The sequence below is a fragment of the Salvelinus alpinus genome, chromosome 11, assembly GCF_045679555.1.
Source record: "Salvelinus alpinus chromosome 11, SLU_Salpinus.1, whole genome shotgun sequence".
NCBI lineage: Eukaryota > Metazoa > Chordata > Actinopteri > Salmoniformes > Salmonidae > Salvelinus > Salvelinus alpinus.
Genome location: NC_092096.1, coordinates 4,655,674 through 4,671,071, shown reverse-complemented (window position 1 = coordinate 4,671,071; position 15,398 = coordinate 4,655,674). Strand labels below are relative to the sequence as shown.

Genomic DNA, 15,398 nt, shown 5'->3' with positions numbered 1-15,398 from the left:
TCATGTAGCCTAGCCCACAGTCCTATATGTTTTAATAAGGTTAGTATCACACCTCATGTAGCCCAGCCCATAGTCCTATATGTTTTAATAAGGTTAGTACCACACCTCATGTAGCCTAGCCCATAGTCCTATATGTTTTAATAAGGTTAGTATCACACCTCATGTAGCCTAGCCCATAGTCCTATATGTTTTAATAAGGTTAGTATCACACCTCATGTAGCCTAGTCCTATATGTTTAAATAAGGTTAGTATCACACCTCATGTAGCCTAGCCCATAGTCCTATATGTTTTAATAAGGTTAGTATCACACCTCATGTAGCCTAGCCCATAGTCCTATATGTTTTAATAAGGTTAGTATCACACCTCATGTAGCCTAGCCCATAGTCCTATATGTTTTAATAAGGTTAGTATCACACCTCATGTAGCCTAGCCCATAGTCCTATATGTTTTAATAAGGTTAGTATCACACCTCATGTAGCCTAGCCCATAGTCCTATATGTTTTAATAAGGTTAGTATCACACCTCATGTAGCCTAGTCCTATATGTTTTAATAAGGTTAGTATCACACCTCATGTAGCCTAGCCCATAGGCCTATATGTTTTAATAAGGTTAGTATCACACCTCATGTAGCCTAGCCCATAGGCCTATATGTTTTAATAAGGTTAGTATCACACCTCATGTAGCCTAGCCCATAGGCCTATATGTTTTAATAAGGTTAGTATCACACCTCATGTAGCCCAGCCCATAGTCCTATATGTTTTAATAAGGTTAGTATCACACCTCATGTAGCCTAGTCCATAGTCCTATATGTTTTAATAAGGTTAGTATCACACCTCATGTAGCCCAGCCCATAGTCCTATATGTTTTAATAAGGTTAGTATCACACCTCATGTAGCCTAGCCCATAGACCTATATGTTTTGATAAGGTTAGTATCACACCTCATGTAGCCTAGCCCATAGGCCTATATGTTTTAATAAGGTTAGTACCACACCTCATGTAGCCTAGTCCATAGACCTACAGTTGAAGTCAGAGGTTTACATACACCTTAGCCAAATACATTTAAACTCCGTTTTTCACAATTCCTGACATTTAATCCTAGTAAAAATTCCCTGTTTTAGGTCAGTTAGGAAGAGAACTTTATTTTAAGAATGTGAAATGTCAGAATAATAGTAGAGAGAATGATTTATTTCAGCTTTTATTTCTTTCAACAAATTCCCAGTGGGTCAGAAGTTTACATACACTCAATTAGTATTTGGTAGCATTGCCTTTAAATTGTTTAACTTGGGTCAAACCTTTCGGGTAGCCTTCCACAAGCTTCCCACAATAAGTTGGGTAAATGTTGGCCCATTCCTCCTGATAGAGCTGGTGTAACCGAGTTAGGTTTGTAGGCCTCCTTGCTCTCACACGCTTTTTCAGTTCTGCCCAAAAATGTTCTATAGGATTGAGGTCAGGGCTTTGTGATGGCTACTCCAATACCTTGACTTTGTTGTCCTTAAGCGATTTTTCCACAACTTTGGAAGTATGCTTGGGGTCATTGTCCATTTGGAAGACCCATTTGCGACCAAGATTTAACTTCCTGACTGATGCCTTGAGAGGTTGCTTCAATGTATCCACATAATGTTCCTTCCTCATGATGCCATCTATTTTGTGAAGTGCACCAGTCCCTCCTGCAGCAAAGCACCCCCACAACATGATGCTGCCACCCCCGTGCTTCACGGTTGGGACGGTGTTCTTCGGCTTGCAAGCCTCCCCCTTTTTCCTCCAAACATAACGATGGTCATTATGGCCAAACAGTTCTAATGTTGTTTCATCAGACCAGAGGACATTTCTACAAAATTAAGATCTTTGTCCCCATGTGCAGTTGCAAACCGTAGTCTGGCTTTTCTATGGCGGTTTTGGAGCAGTGGCTTCTTCCTTGCTGAGCGGCCTTTCGGGTTATGTCGATATAGGACTCGTTTTACTGTGGATATAGATACTTTTGTACCTGTTTCCTCCAGCATCTTCACAAGGTCCTTTGCTGTTGTTCTGGGATTGATTTCCCTCACTAACTTTAAACATTAGCTATCTGAGCAGCTAACCGATCGCTGCAGCTGTACATAGTCCATCTGTAAATAGCCCACCCAATCTACCTACCTCATCCCCATACTGTTTTTATTTACTTTTCTGCTCTTTTGCACACCAGTATCTCTACTTACACATCATCATCTGCTCATCTATCACTCCAGTGTTAATCTGCTAAATTGTAATTACTTCGATACTATGGCCTATTTATTGCCTTACCTCCTCACGTCATTTGGTACAAATGTATATAGACTTTATTTTTCTACTTTGCATTGACTTGTTTATTGTGTTATTGACTGTATGTTTTGTTTATTCCATGTGTAACTCTGTGTTGTTGTTTGTGTTGCACTGCTTTGCTTTATCTTGGCCAGGTTGCAGTTGTAAATGAGAACTTGTTCTCAACTAGCCTACCTGGTTAAATAAAGGTGAAATACATTTTCACTTTTTCGCACCAAAGTACGTTCATCTCTAGGAGACAGAACGCGTCTCCTTCCTGAGCGGCATGACGGCTGCGTGGTCCTATGGTGTTTATACGTGCGTAGTATTGTTTGTACAGATGAACGTGGTACCTTCAGGCGTTTGGAAATTGCTCCCAAGGATGAACCAGACTTGTGGAGGTCTACAATTTATTTTCTGAGGTCTTGGCTGATTTCTTTTGATTTTCCCATGATGTCAAGCAAAGAGGCACTGAGTTTGAAGGTAGGCCTTGAAATACATCCACAGGTACACCTCCAATTCACTCAAATGATGTCAATTAGCCTATCAGAAGCTTCTAAAGCCATGACATCATTTTCTGGAATTTTCCAAGCTGTTTAAAGGCACAGTCAACTTAGTGTATGTAAACTTCTGACCCACTGGAATTGTGATCCAGTAAATTATAAGTGAAATAATCTGTCTGTAAACAATTGTTGGAGAAATGACTTGTGTCATGCACAAAGTAGATGCCCTAACTGACTTGCCAAAATTATCAAGACATTTGTGGAGTGGTTGAAAAACGAGTTTTAATGACTCCAACCTGAGTGTATGTAAACTTCCGACTTCAAATGTATATGGGTGAAAACTATTTCAAAAAAATTAACAAAATGAAAACACTTTTTAGATATCAATATGAATATTTTTTGTGCTGAGCATTAACTGAAATGTCTGTTATTTTTCATTTTTTAAGCAACTAATTGACCGACATACATTAAATTATTTCTGACTAGAGATAATGTAGTGATCGTAGCATAGCTGTGTTTTGACTAGTGATAATGTAGTGATCGTAGCATAGCTTTGTTCTGACTAGAGATAATGTAATGATCGTAGCATAGCTGTGTTCTGATTAGAGATAATGCAGTGATCGTAGCATAGCTGTGTTATGACTAGAGATAATGTAATGATCGTAGCATAGCTGTGTTATGACTAGAGATAATGTAATGATCGTAGCATAGCTGTGTTCTGACTAGAGAATGTAGTAATCGTAGCATAGCCGCGTTATGACTAGAGATAATGTAGTGATCGTAGCATAGCTGTGTTCTGACTAGAGATAATGTAATAATCGTAGCATAGCTGTGTTCTGACTAGAGATAATGTAATGATCGTAGCATAGCTGTGTTCTGACTAGAGAATGTAGTAATCGTAGCATAGCCGCGTTATGACTAGAGATAATGTAGTGATCGTAGCATAGCTGTGTTATGACTAGAGATAATGTAATGATCGTAGCATAGCTGTGTTATGACTAGAGATAATGTAGTGATCGTAGCATAGCTGTGTTCTGACTAGAGATAATGTAATGATCGTAGCATAGCTGTGTTCTGACTAGAGATAATGTAATGATCGTAGCATAGCTGCGTTCTGACTAGAGATAATGTAATGATCGTAGCATAGCCGCGTTATGACTAGAGATAATGTAGTGATCGTAGCATAGCTGCGTTCTGACTAGAGATAATGTAATGATCGTAGCATAGATGCGTTCTGACTAGAGATAATGTAGTGATCGTAGCATAGCTGTGTTCTGACTAGAGATAATGTAATGATCGTAGCATAGCTGTGTTCTGACTAGAGAATGTAGTAATCGTAGCATAGCCGCGTTATGACTAGAGATAATGTAGTGATCGTAGCATAGCTGCGTTCTGACTAGAGATAATGTAATGATCGTAGCATAGCTGCGTTCTGACTAGAGATAATGTAATGATCGTTGCATAGCTGTGTTCTGACTAGAGATAATGTAATGATCGTAGCATAGCTGTGTTCTGACTAGAGATAATGTAATGATCGTAGCATAGCTGTGTTCTGACTAGAGATAATGTAATGATCGTAGCATAGCTGTGTTCTGACTAGAGAATGTAGTAATCGTAGCATAGCCGCGTTATGACTAGAGATAATGTAATGATCGTAGCATAGATGTGTTCTGACTAGAGAATGTAGTAATCATAGCATAGCCGCGTTATGACTAGAGATAATGTAATGATCGTAGCATAGCTGTGTTATGACTAGAGATAATGTAGTGATCGTAGCATAGCTGTGTTCTGACTAGAGATAATGTAATGATCGTAGCATAGCTGTGTTCTGACTAGAGAATGTAGTGATCGTAGCATAGCTGCGTTCTGACTAGAGATAATGTAGTGATCGTAGCATAGCTGTGTTCTGACTAGAGATAATGTAATGATCGTTGCATAGCTGTGTTCTGACTAGAGATAATGTAATGATCGTAGCATAGCTGTGTTCTGACTAGAGATAATGTAATGATCGTAGCATTGCTGTGTTCTGACTAGAGATAATATATTGATCGTAGCATAGCTGTGTTCTGACTAGAGATAATGTAATGATCGTAGCATAGCTGTGTTCTGACTAGAGATAATGTAATGATCGTAGCATAGCTGTGTTCTGACTAGAGAATGTAGTAATCATAGCATAGCCGCGTTATGACTAGAGATAATGTAGTGATCGTAGCATAGCTGTGTTATGACTAGAGATAATGTAGTGATCGTAGCATAGCTGTGTTCTGACTAGAGATAATGTAATGATCGTAGCATAGCTGTGTTCTGACTAGAGATAATGTAATGATCGTAGCATAGCCGCGTTCTGACTAGAGATAATGTAATGATCGTAGCATAGCCGCGTTATGACTAGAGATAATGTAGTGAATCGTAGCATAGCTGCGTTCTGACTAGAGATAATGTAATGATCGTAGCATAGCTGCGTTCTGACTAGAGATAATGTAGTGATCGTAGCATAGCTGTGTTCTGACTAGAGATAATGTAATGATCGTAGCATTGCTGTGTTCTGACTAGAGATAATGTAATGATCGTAGCATAGCTGTGTTCTGACTAGAGAATGTAGTAATCGTAGCATAGCCGCGTTATGACTAGAGATAATGTAGTGATCGTTGCATAGCTGTGTTCTGACTAGAGATAATGTAATGATCGTAGCATAGCTGCGTTCTGACTAGAGATAATATAATGATCGTAGCATAGCTGCGTTATGACTAGAGATAATGTAATGATCGTAGCATAGCTGTGTTCTGACTAGAGATAATGTAATGATCGTAGCATAGCTGCGACCTGACTAGAGATAATGTAATGATCGTAGCATAGCTGTGTTCTGACTACTGATAATGTAATGATCGTAGCGTAGCTGCGTTCTGACTAGAGATAATGTAATGATCTCCGGTAGAGAGATGGAGAGATCTGATGTAATGTAAACATCTGAGTCTTATGTTATAGGAGGTGTCCTGCTGCTAGTCTTATGTTATAGGAGGTGTCCTGCTGCTAGTCTTATGTTATAGGAGGTGTCCTGCTGCTAGTCTTATGTTATAGGAGGTGTCCTGCTGCTAGTCTTATGTTATAGGAGGTGTCCTGCTGCTAGTCTTATGTTATAGGAGGTGTCCTGCTGCTAGTCTTATGTTATAGGAGGTGCCCTGCTGCTAGTTAGACCCGGTAGAGAGATGGAGAGATCTGATATACTGGTCCATCAGCCCTGTCTAACGGTCTGTCTCTCCGTGGTGTCTCCCCCTGCAGGCGGATGAGTCTCAGGACGTCCTCCATCTCAACTACACGTCCTGGCCGGACCACGGTGTGCCCACGGTCAACGCCATCGATAGCATCCTGCAGTTCGTACACATCGTCCGCCAGCAGGCCAACCGCACCAAAGAACCCATTGTGGTTCACTGCAGGTACGTAACAGGGTCTACCAGGCTCAACCACAGGGGCCACGCTGTCAGGGAGATGTTACTCAGACAGAGTCGTGTGGTTCACTGCAGGTACGTACAGGGTCTACCAGGCTCAACCACAGGGGCCATGCTGTCAGGGAGATGTTACTCAGAGTCGTGTGGTTCACTGCAGGTACGTACAGGGTCTACCAGGCTCAACCACAGGGGCCATGCTGTCAGGGAGATGTTACTCAGAGTCGTGTGGTTCACTGCAGGTACGTACAGGGTCTACCAGGCTCAACCACAGGGGCCATGCTGTCAGCTGCTCAGTACTGACCCTCTCTGGGTAGGGGCCACGCTGTCAGCTGCTCAGTACTGACCATCTCTGGGTAGGGGCCACGCTGTCAGCTGCTCAGTACTGACCCTCTCTCGGTAGGGGCCACGCTGTCAGCTGCTCAGTACTGACCCTCTCTGGGTAGGGGCTATGCTGTCAGCTGCTCAGTACTGACCCTCTCTGGGTAGGGGCCACGCTGTCAGCAGCTCAGTACTGACCCTCTCTGGGTAGGGGCCACACTGTCAGCTGCTCAGTACTGACCCTCTCTGGGTAGGGGCCACGCTGTCAGCTGCTCAGTACTGACCCTCTCTGGGTAGGGGCCACGCTGTCAGCTGCTCAGTACTGACCCTCTCTGGGTAGGGGCCACGCTGTCAGCTGCTCAGTACTGACCCTCTCTCGGTAGGGGCCACGCTGTCAGCTGCTCAGTACTGACCCTCTCTGGGTAGGGGCCATGCTGTCAGCTGCTCAGTACTGACCCTCTCTGGGTAGGGGCCATGCTGTCAGCTGCTCAGTACTGACCCTCTCTCGGTAGGGGCCACGCTGGTAGGGGCCACGCTGTCAGCTGCTCAGTACTGACCCTCTCTCGGTAGGGGCCACGCTGTCAGCTGCTCAGTACTGACCCTCTCTGGGTAGGGGCCACGCTGTTAGCTGCTCAGTACTGACCCTCTCTGGGTAGGGGCCATGCTGTCAGCTGCTCAGTACTGACCCTCTCTCGGTAGGGGCCACGCTGTCAGCTGCTCAGTACTGACCCTCTCTGGGTAGGGGCCACGCTGTCAGCTGCTCAGTACTGACCCTCTCTGGGTAGGGGCCATGCTGTCAGCTGCTCAGTACTGACCCTCTCTGGGTAGGGGCCATGCTGTTAGCTGCTCAGTACTGACCCTCTCTGGGTAGGGGCCATGCTGTCAGCTGCTCAGTACTGACCCTCTCTGGGTAGGGGCCACGCTGTCAGCTGCTCAGTACTGACCCTCTCTCGGTAGGGGCCACGCTGTCAGCTGCTCAGTACTGACCCTCTCTGGGTAGGGGCCACGCTGTCAGCTGCTCAGTACTGACCCCCTCTGGGTAGGGGCCACGCTGTCAGCTGCTCAGTACTGACCCTCTCTCGGTAGGGGCCACGCTGTCAGCTGCTCAGTACTGACCCTCTCTGGGTAGGGGCCACGCTGTCAGCTGCTCAGTACTGACCCTCTCTCGGTAGGGGCCATGCTGTCAGCTGCTCAGTACTGACCCTCTCTGGGTAGGGGCCACGCTGTTAGCTGCTCAGTACTGACCCTCTCTTGGTAGGGGCCACGCTGTCAGCTGCTCAGTACTGACCCTCTCTGGGTAGGGGCCACGCTGTCAGCTGCTCAGTACTGACCCTCTCTGGGTAGGGGCCATGCTGTCAGCTGCTCAGTACTGACCCTCTCTGGGTAGGGGCCACGCTGTCAGCTGCTCAGTACTGACCCTCTCTGGGTAGGGGCCACGCTGTCAGCTGCTCAGTACTGACCCTCTCTCGGTAGGGGCCATGCTGTCAGCTGCTCAGTACTGACCCTCTCTGGGTAGGGGCCATGCTGTCAGCTGCTCAGTACTGACCCTCTCTGGGTAGGGGCCATGCTGTCAGCTGCTCAGTACTGACCCTCTCTCGGTAGGGGCCACGCTGTTAGCTGCTCAGTACTGACCCTCTCTGGGTAGGGGCCACGCTGTCAGCTGCTCAGTACTGACCCTCTCTCGGTAGGGGCCACGCTGTTAGCTGCTCAGTACTGACCCTCTCTGGGTAGGGGCCACGCTGTCAGCTGCTCAGTACTGACCCTCTCTGGGTAGGGGCCATGCTGTCAGCTGCTCAGTACTGACCCTCTCTGGGTAGGGGCCACGCTGTCAGCTGCTCAGTACTGACCCTCTCTGGGTAGGGGCCACGCTGTCAGCTGCTCAGTACTGACCCTCTCTGGGTAGGGGCCACGCTGTCAGCTGCTCAGTACTGACCCTCTCTGGGTAGGGGCCACGCTGTCAGCTGCTCAGTACTGACCCTCTCTGGGTAGGGGCCACGCTGTCAGCTGCTCAGTACTGACCCTCTCTCGGTAGGGGCCACGCTGTCAGCTGCTCAGTACTGACCCTCTCTGGGTAGGGGCCACGCTGTCAGCTGCTCAGTACTGACCCTCTCTGGGTAGGGGCCATGCTGTCAGCTGCTCAGTACTGACCCTCTCTGGGTAGGGGCCACGCTGTCAGCTGCTCAGTACTGACCCTCTCTGGGTAGGGGCCACGCTGTCAGCTGCTCAGTACTGACCCTCTCTCGGTAGGGGCCACGCTGTCAGCTGCTCAGTACTGACCCTCTCTGGGTAGGGGCCACGCTGTCAGCTGCTCAGTACTGACCCTCTCTGGGTAGGGGCCACGCTGTCAGCTGCTCAGTACTGACCCTCTCTGGGTAGGGGCCACGCTGTCAGCTGCTCAGTACTGACCCTCTCTGGGTAGGGGCCACGCTGTCAGCTGCTCAGTACTGACCCTCTCTGGGTAGGGGCCACGCTGTCAGCTGCTCAGTACTGACCCTCTCTGGGTAGGGGCCATGCTGTCAGGTGCTCAGTACTGACCCTCTCTGGGTAGGGGCCACGCTGTCAGCTGCTCAGTACTGACCCTCTCTGGGTAGGGGCCATGCTGTCAGCTGCTCAGTACTGACCCTCTCTCGGTAGGGGCCACGCTGTCAGCTGCTCAGTACTGACCCTCTCTGGGTAGGGGCCACGCTGTCAGCTGCTCAGTACTGACCCTCTCTGGGTAGGGGCCATGCTGTCAGCTGCTCAGTACTGACCCTCTCTGGGTAGGGGCCACGCTGTCAGCTGCTCAGTACTGACCCTCTCTGGGTAGGGGCCATGCTGTCAGCTGCTCAGTACTGACCCTCTCTGGGTAGGGGCCACGCTGTCAGCTGCTCAGTACTGACCCTCTCTGGGTAGGGGCCACGTTGTCAGCTGCTCAGTACTGACCCTCTCTGGGTAGGGGCCACGCTGTCAGCTGCTCAGTACTGACCCTCTCTGGGTAGGGGCCACGCTGTCAGCTGCTCAGTACTGACCCTCTCTGGGTAGGGGCCACGCTGTCAGCTGCTCAGTACTGACCCTCTCTGGGTAGGGGCCACGCTGTCAGCTGCTCAGTACTGACCCTCTCTGGGTAGGGGCCACGTTGTCAGCTGCTCAGTACTGACCCTCTCTGGGTAGGGGCCACGCTGTCAGCTGCTCAGTACTGACCCTCTCTGGGTAGGGGCCACGCAGTCAGCTGCTCAGTACTGACCCTCTCTGGGTAGGGGCCACGCTGTCAGCTGCTCAGTACTGACCCTCTCTGGGTAGGGGCCACGTTGTCAGCTGCTCAGTACTGACCCTCTCTGGGTAGGGGCCACGCTGTCAGCTGCTCAGTACTGACCCTCTCTGGGTAGGGGCCACGCAGTCAGCTGCTCAGTACTGACCCTCTCTGGGTAGGGGCCACGCTGTCAGCTGCTCAGTACTGACCCTCTCTCGGTAGAAAACTGGGTTACGTTCAATATGCCCTGTCAGACGGTGAGATGTCAGACGGTTATCAGAGGTTATTAATGAATTGACAGCTCCACAGTGCTGGTGTCTCTCCACTAACATTATGTTCTGTTCTCTCTACAGTGCTGGTGTCTCTCCACTAACATTATGTTCTGGTCTCTCCACAGTGCTGGTGTCTCTCCACTAACATTATGTTCTGGTCTCTCTACAGTGCTGGTGTCCCTCCACTAACATGATGTTCTGTTCTCTCTACAGTGCTGGTGTCTCTCCACTAACATTATGTTCTGGTCTCTCCACAGTGCTGGTGTCTCTCCACTAACATGATGTTCTGTTCTCTCTACAGTGCTGGTGTCCCTCCACTAACATTATGTTCTGGTCTCTCCACAGTGCTGGTGTCTTTCCACTAACATTATGTTGTGTCTCTCCACTAACATTATGTTGTGTCTCTCCACTAACATGATGTTCTGTTCTCTCCACAGTGCTGGTGTGGGCCGGACAGGGACCTTCATAGCTCTGGACCGACTGATGCAGCACATCAGAGAACATGAGTTTACTGACATCCTGGGGATGGTGTCAGAGATGAGGTCCCATCGACTCTCCATGGTCCAGACAGAGGTAAGAGACAGTCTAGTGGGGTTAGGGTCTGAGATGAGGCCCCATCTACTCTCCATGGTCCAGACAGAGGTAAGAGACAGTCTAGTGGGGTTAGGGTCTGAGATGAGGTCCCATCTACTCTCCATGGTCCAGACAGAGGTAAGAGACAGTCCAGTGGGGTTAGTATCTGATCTGAGATGAGGTCCCATCGACTCTCCATGGTCCAGACAGAGGTAAGAGACAGTCCAGTAGGGTTAGTATCTGAGATGAGGTCCCATCGACTCTCCATGGTCCAGACAGAGGTAAGAGACAGTCCAGTGGGGTTAGGGTCTGAGATGAGGTCCCATCGACTCTCCATGGTCCAGACAGAGGTAAGAGACAGTCCAGTAGGGTTAGTATCTGAGATGAGGTCCCATCGACTCTCCATGGTCCAGACAGAGGTAAGAGACAGTCCAGTAGGGTTAGTATCTGAGATGAGGTCCCATCGACTCTCCATCTGGTCTCTGGTCAGACTCTGTCTCCTTTCCCCTCAGACCGAGGTACTGTAGGGACCCATCTATATGGGGAATAGGACTCTGGTCAGAACTAGTGTACTATATAGGGAATAGGGCTCTGGTCAGAACTAGTGCACTATATAGGGAATAGGGCTCTGGTCAGAACTAGTGAACTATATAGGGAATAGGGCTCTGGTCAGAACTAGTGCACTATATAGGGAATAGGGCTCTGGTCAGAACTAGTGCACTATATAGGGAATAGGGCTCTGGTCAGAACTAGTGCACTATATAGGGAATAGGGCTCTGGTCAGAACTAGTGCACTATATAGGGAATAGGGCTCTGGTCAGAACTAGTGCACTATATAGGGAATAGGGCTCTGGTCAGAACTAGTGAACTATATAGGGAATAGGGCTCTGGTCAGAACTAGTGCACTATATAGGGAATAGGGCTCTGGTCAGAACTAGTGAACTATATAGGGAATAGGGCTCTGGTCAGAACTAGTGCACTATATAGGGAATAGGGCTCTGGTCAGAACTAGTGAACTATATAGGGAATAGGGCTCTGGTCAGAACTAGTGCACTATATAGGGAATAGGGCTCTGGTCAGAACTAGTGAACTATATAGGGAATAGGGCTCTGGTCAGAACTAGTGCACTATATAGGGAATAGGGCTCTGGTCAGAACTAGTGAACTATATAGGGAATAGGGCTCTGGTCAGAACTAGTGTACTATATAGGGAATAGGGCTCTGGTCAGAACTAGTGCACTATATAGGGAATAGGGCTCTGGTCAGAACTAGTGCACTACATAGGGAATAGGGTGCCATTTCAGACACACTTATGCACTGTCACTAAAACATTCTTCTGTTGACATTCTTCCTGTATGATGTCACTTCCTGTAGGAGCAGTATGTGTTCATCCACCAGTGTGTCCTGCTGATGTGGAAGAAGAAGAAGACACAGTCCATCACCAGTGATGTCATCTACGAGAACATCAGCAAGTCCTAGTGACGCCTCCTGCACAACGTAAGAATCTATAGGCACCCCTCTGAATCTATAGACACCCCTCTGAATCTATAGGCACCCCTCTGAATCTATAGGCACCCCTCTGAATCTATAGGCACCCCTCTTAATCTATAGGCACCCCTCTGAATCTATAGGCGCCCCTCTGAATCTATAGACACCCCTCTGAATCTATAGGCGCCCCTCTGAATCTATAGACAACCCTCTGAATCTATAGACACCCCTCTGAATCTATAGGCACCCCTCTGTATCTATAGACACCCCTCTGTATCTATAGGCACCCCTCTGAATCTATAGACACCCCTCTGAATCTATCGACACCCCTCTGAATCTATAGGCACCCCTCTGAATCTATAGGCACCCCTCTGTATCTATAGGCACCCCTCTGAATCTATAGACACCCCTCTGAATCTATAGACACCCCTCTGAATCTATAGGCACCCCTCTGAATCTATAGGCACCCCTCTGAATCTATAGGCACCCCTCTGAATCTATAGGCACCCCTCTGAATCTATAGGCACCCCTCTGAATCTATAGGCACCCCTCTGAATCTATAGGCACCCCTCTGAATCTATAGGCACCCCTCTGAATCTATAGACACCCCCCTCTGAATCTATAGACACCCCCCTCTGAATCTATAGACACCCCTCTGAATCTATAGACACCCCCCTCTGAATCTATAGACACCCCCCTCTGAATCTATAGACACCCCCTCTGAATCTATAGGCACCCCTCTGAATCTATAGGCACCCCTCTGAATCTATAGGCACCCCTCTGAATCTATAGGCACTCCTCTGAATCTATAGGCACCCCTCTGAATCTATAGACACCCCCCTCTGAATCTATAGGCACCCCTCTGAATCTATAGGCACCCCTCTGAATCTATAGGCACCCCTCTGAATCTATAGGCACCCCTCTGAATCTATAGGCACCCCTCTGAATCTATAGGCACCCCTCTTAATCTATAGGCACCCCTATGAATCTATAGGCACCCCTCTGAATATATAGACACCCCTCTGAATCTATAGACACCCCTCTGAATCTATAGGCACCCCTCTGAATCTATAGGCACTCCTCTGAATCTATAGGCACCCCTCTGAATCTATAGACACCCCCCTCTGAATCTATAGACACCCCCCTCTGAATCTATAGACACCCCTCTCTGAATCTATAGACACCCCCCTCTGAATCTATAGACACCCCTCTGAATCTATAGACACCCCCCTCTGAATCTATAGACACCCCTCTGAATCTATAGACACCCCCCTCTGAATCTATAGACACCCCTCTGAATCTATAGACACCCCCATCTGAATCTATAGACACCCCTCTGAATCTATAGACACCCCTATCTGAATCTATAGACACCCCCCTCTGAATCTATAGACACCCCTTTGAATCTAGACACCCCTCTGAATCTATAGGCACCCCTCTGAATCTATAGACACCCCTCTCTGAATCTATAGACACCCCCCTCTGAATCTATAGGCACTCCTCTGAATCTATAGACACCCCCCTCTGAATCTATAGACATCCCCCTCTGAATCTATAGGCACTCCTCTGAATCTATAGGCACCCCTCTGAATCTATAGACACCCCTCTGAATCTATAGACACCCCCCTCTGAATCTATAGGCACCCCTCTGAATCTATAGACACTCCTCTGAATCTATAGACCCCCCTCTCTGAATCTATAGACACCCCCCTCTGAATCTATAGGCACTCCTCTGAATCTATAGACCCCCCTCTCTGAATCTATAGACACCCCCCTCTGAATCTATAGACACCCCCCTCTGAATCTATAGACACCCCTCTGAATCTATAGGCACTCCTCTGAATCTATAGACCCCCCTCTCTGAATCTATAGACACCCCCCTCTGAATCTATAGACACCCCCCTCTGAATCTACAGCCACCCCTCTGAATCTATAGACACCCCTCTCTGAATCTATAGACACCCCCCTCTGAATCTATAGACACCCCCCTCTGAATCTATAGGCACCCCTCTGAATCTACAGCCACCCCCCTCTGAATCTATAGGCACCCCTCTGTATCTATAGGCACCCCTCTCTGAATCTATAGACTCCCTCTCCTACTCTCTGTCATCAGATGGAGAGACTATATCTGAGCAGGTCCCTACACCAGCAGTTCTATACTAACCCTATTCTTCCTGTTTCAGGTCGTGACATCACTCAAACTCCCGTGCTTCAGGCATCCGTTCTCTACCGAGACACGTTTCATCATTGACACAAAAACAAATGAACACAGAATGTTTGACTAATCTGACAATGACACAAGAAGAACAACAGGAAGATGTATTGGAGTTTTAATTGGTGTTAGTTGTGTGGGATTGAACAGGGGTCTGAAGGAGTCTTGTTCACTGACTCAGACTGACCAGGAGTTCTGGCACTGTGAAGCTTGTTTCTCCTCTTCAACCTTCAGCAGAACTACAACACAACTGACAGAGACGTCAGGAACCAGGTTGGTTGGGACAGCAGCGTGACCCCTCTCTGAATCTATAGACACCAGGAACAGGAACCAGGTTGGTTGGGACAGCAGCGTGACCCCTCTCTGAATCTATAGACACCAGGAACAGGAACCAGGTTGGTTGGGACAGCAGCGTGACCCCTCTCTGAATCTATAGACACCAGGAACAGGAACCAGGTTGGTTGGGACAGCAGCGTGACCCCTCTCAGAATCTATAGACACCAGGAACAGGAACCAGGTTGGTTGGGACAGCAGCGTGACCCCTCTCTGAATCTATGGACACCAGGAACAGGAACCAGGTTGGTTGGGACAGCAGCGTGACCCCTCTCTGAATCTATAGACACCAGGAACAGGAACCAGGTTGGTTGGGACAGCAGCGTGACCCCTCTCCAAGTGATGAAACGTCTTTTATAAAAGGACACATACCTTGTTTAGAGGGCGTGTGGACCCGTCCTTCACACAGCAACTTAGTGGAACTGAACTGAAGTAAGAGTGGTTCACATCTCAGACACCGTCTCCAGCTGCAACAAACTTCACATCTCAGACAGCGTCTCCAGCTGCAACAAACTTCACATCTCAGACACCGTCTCCAGCTGCAACAAACTTCACTTCTCAGACACCGTATCCAGCTGCAACAAACTTCACATCTCAGACAGCGTCTCCAGCTGCAACAAACTTCACATCTCAGACACCGTCTCCAGCTGCAACAAACTTCACGTCTCAGACACCGTCTCCAGCTGCAACAAACTTCACATCTCCGACACCGTCTCCAGCTGCAACAAACTTCACATCTCAGACACC

General features: G+C 48.2%; 1 protein-coding gene across 2 annotated transcripts in view; it reads left to right on the top strand.

Moving 5' to 3' along the window:
• The window catches only part of LOC139533497 (receptor-type tyrosine-protein phosphatase O-like), a 100,697-nt gene extending 85,612 nt beyond the window's left edge, over nucleotides 1-15,085 (top strand). For both annotated transcript variants that reach the window (XM_071331572.1, XM_071331573.1), the window contains 4 exons: nucleotides 6,061-6,215; nucleotides 10,484-10,619; nucleotides 11,993-12,115; nucleotides 14,290-15,085. In XM_071331572.1, coding sequence (XP_071187673.1) covers nucleotides 6,061-6,215; nucleotides 10,484-10,619; nucleotides 11,993-12,097 — 396 coding nt within the window. In that variant the 3' untranslated portion in view covers nucleotides 12,098-12,115; nucleotides 14,290-15,085. The remainder of the gene's footprint in view (nucleotides 1-6,060; nucleotides 6,216-10,483; nucleotides 10,620-11,992; nucleotides 12,116-14,289) is intronic.
• Nucleotides 15,086-15,398: the final 313 nt, after the last annotated feature.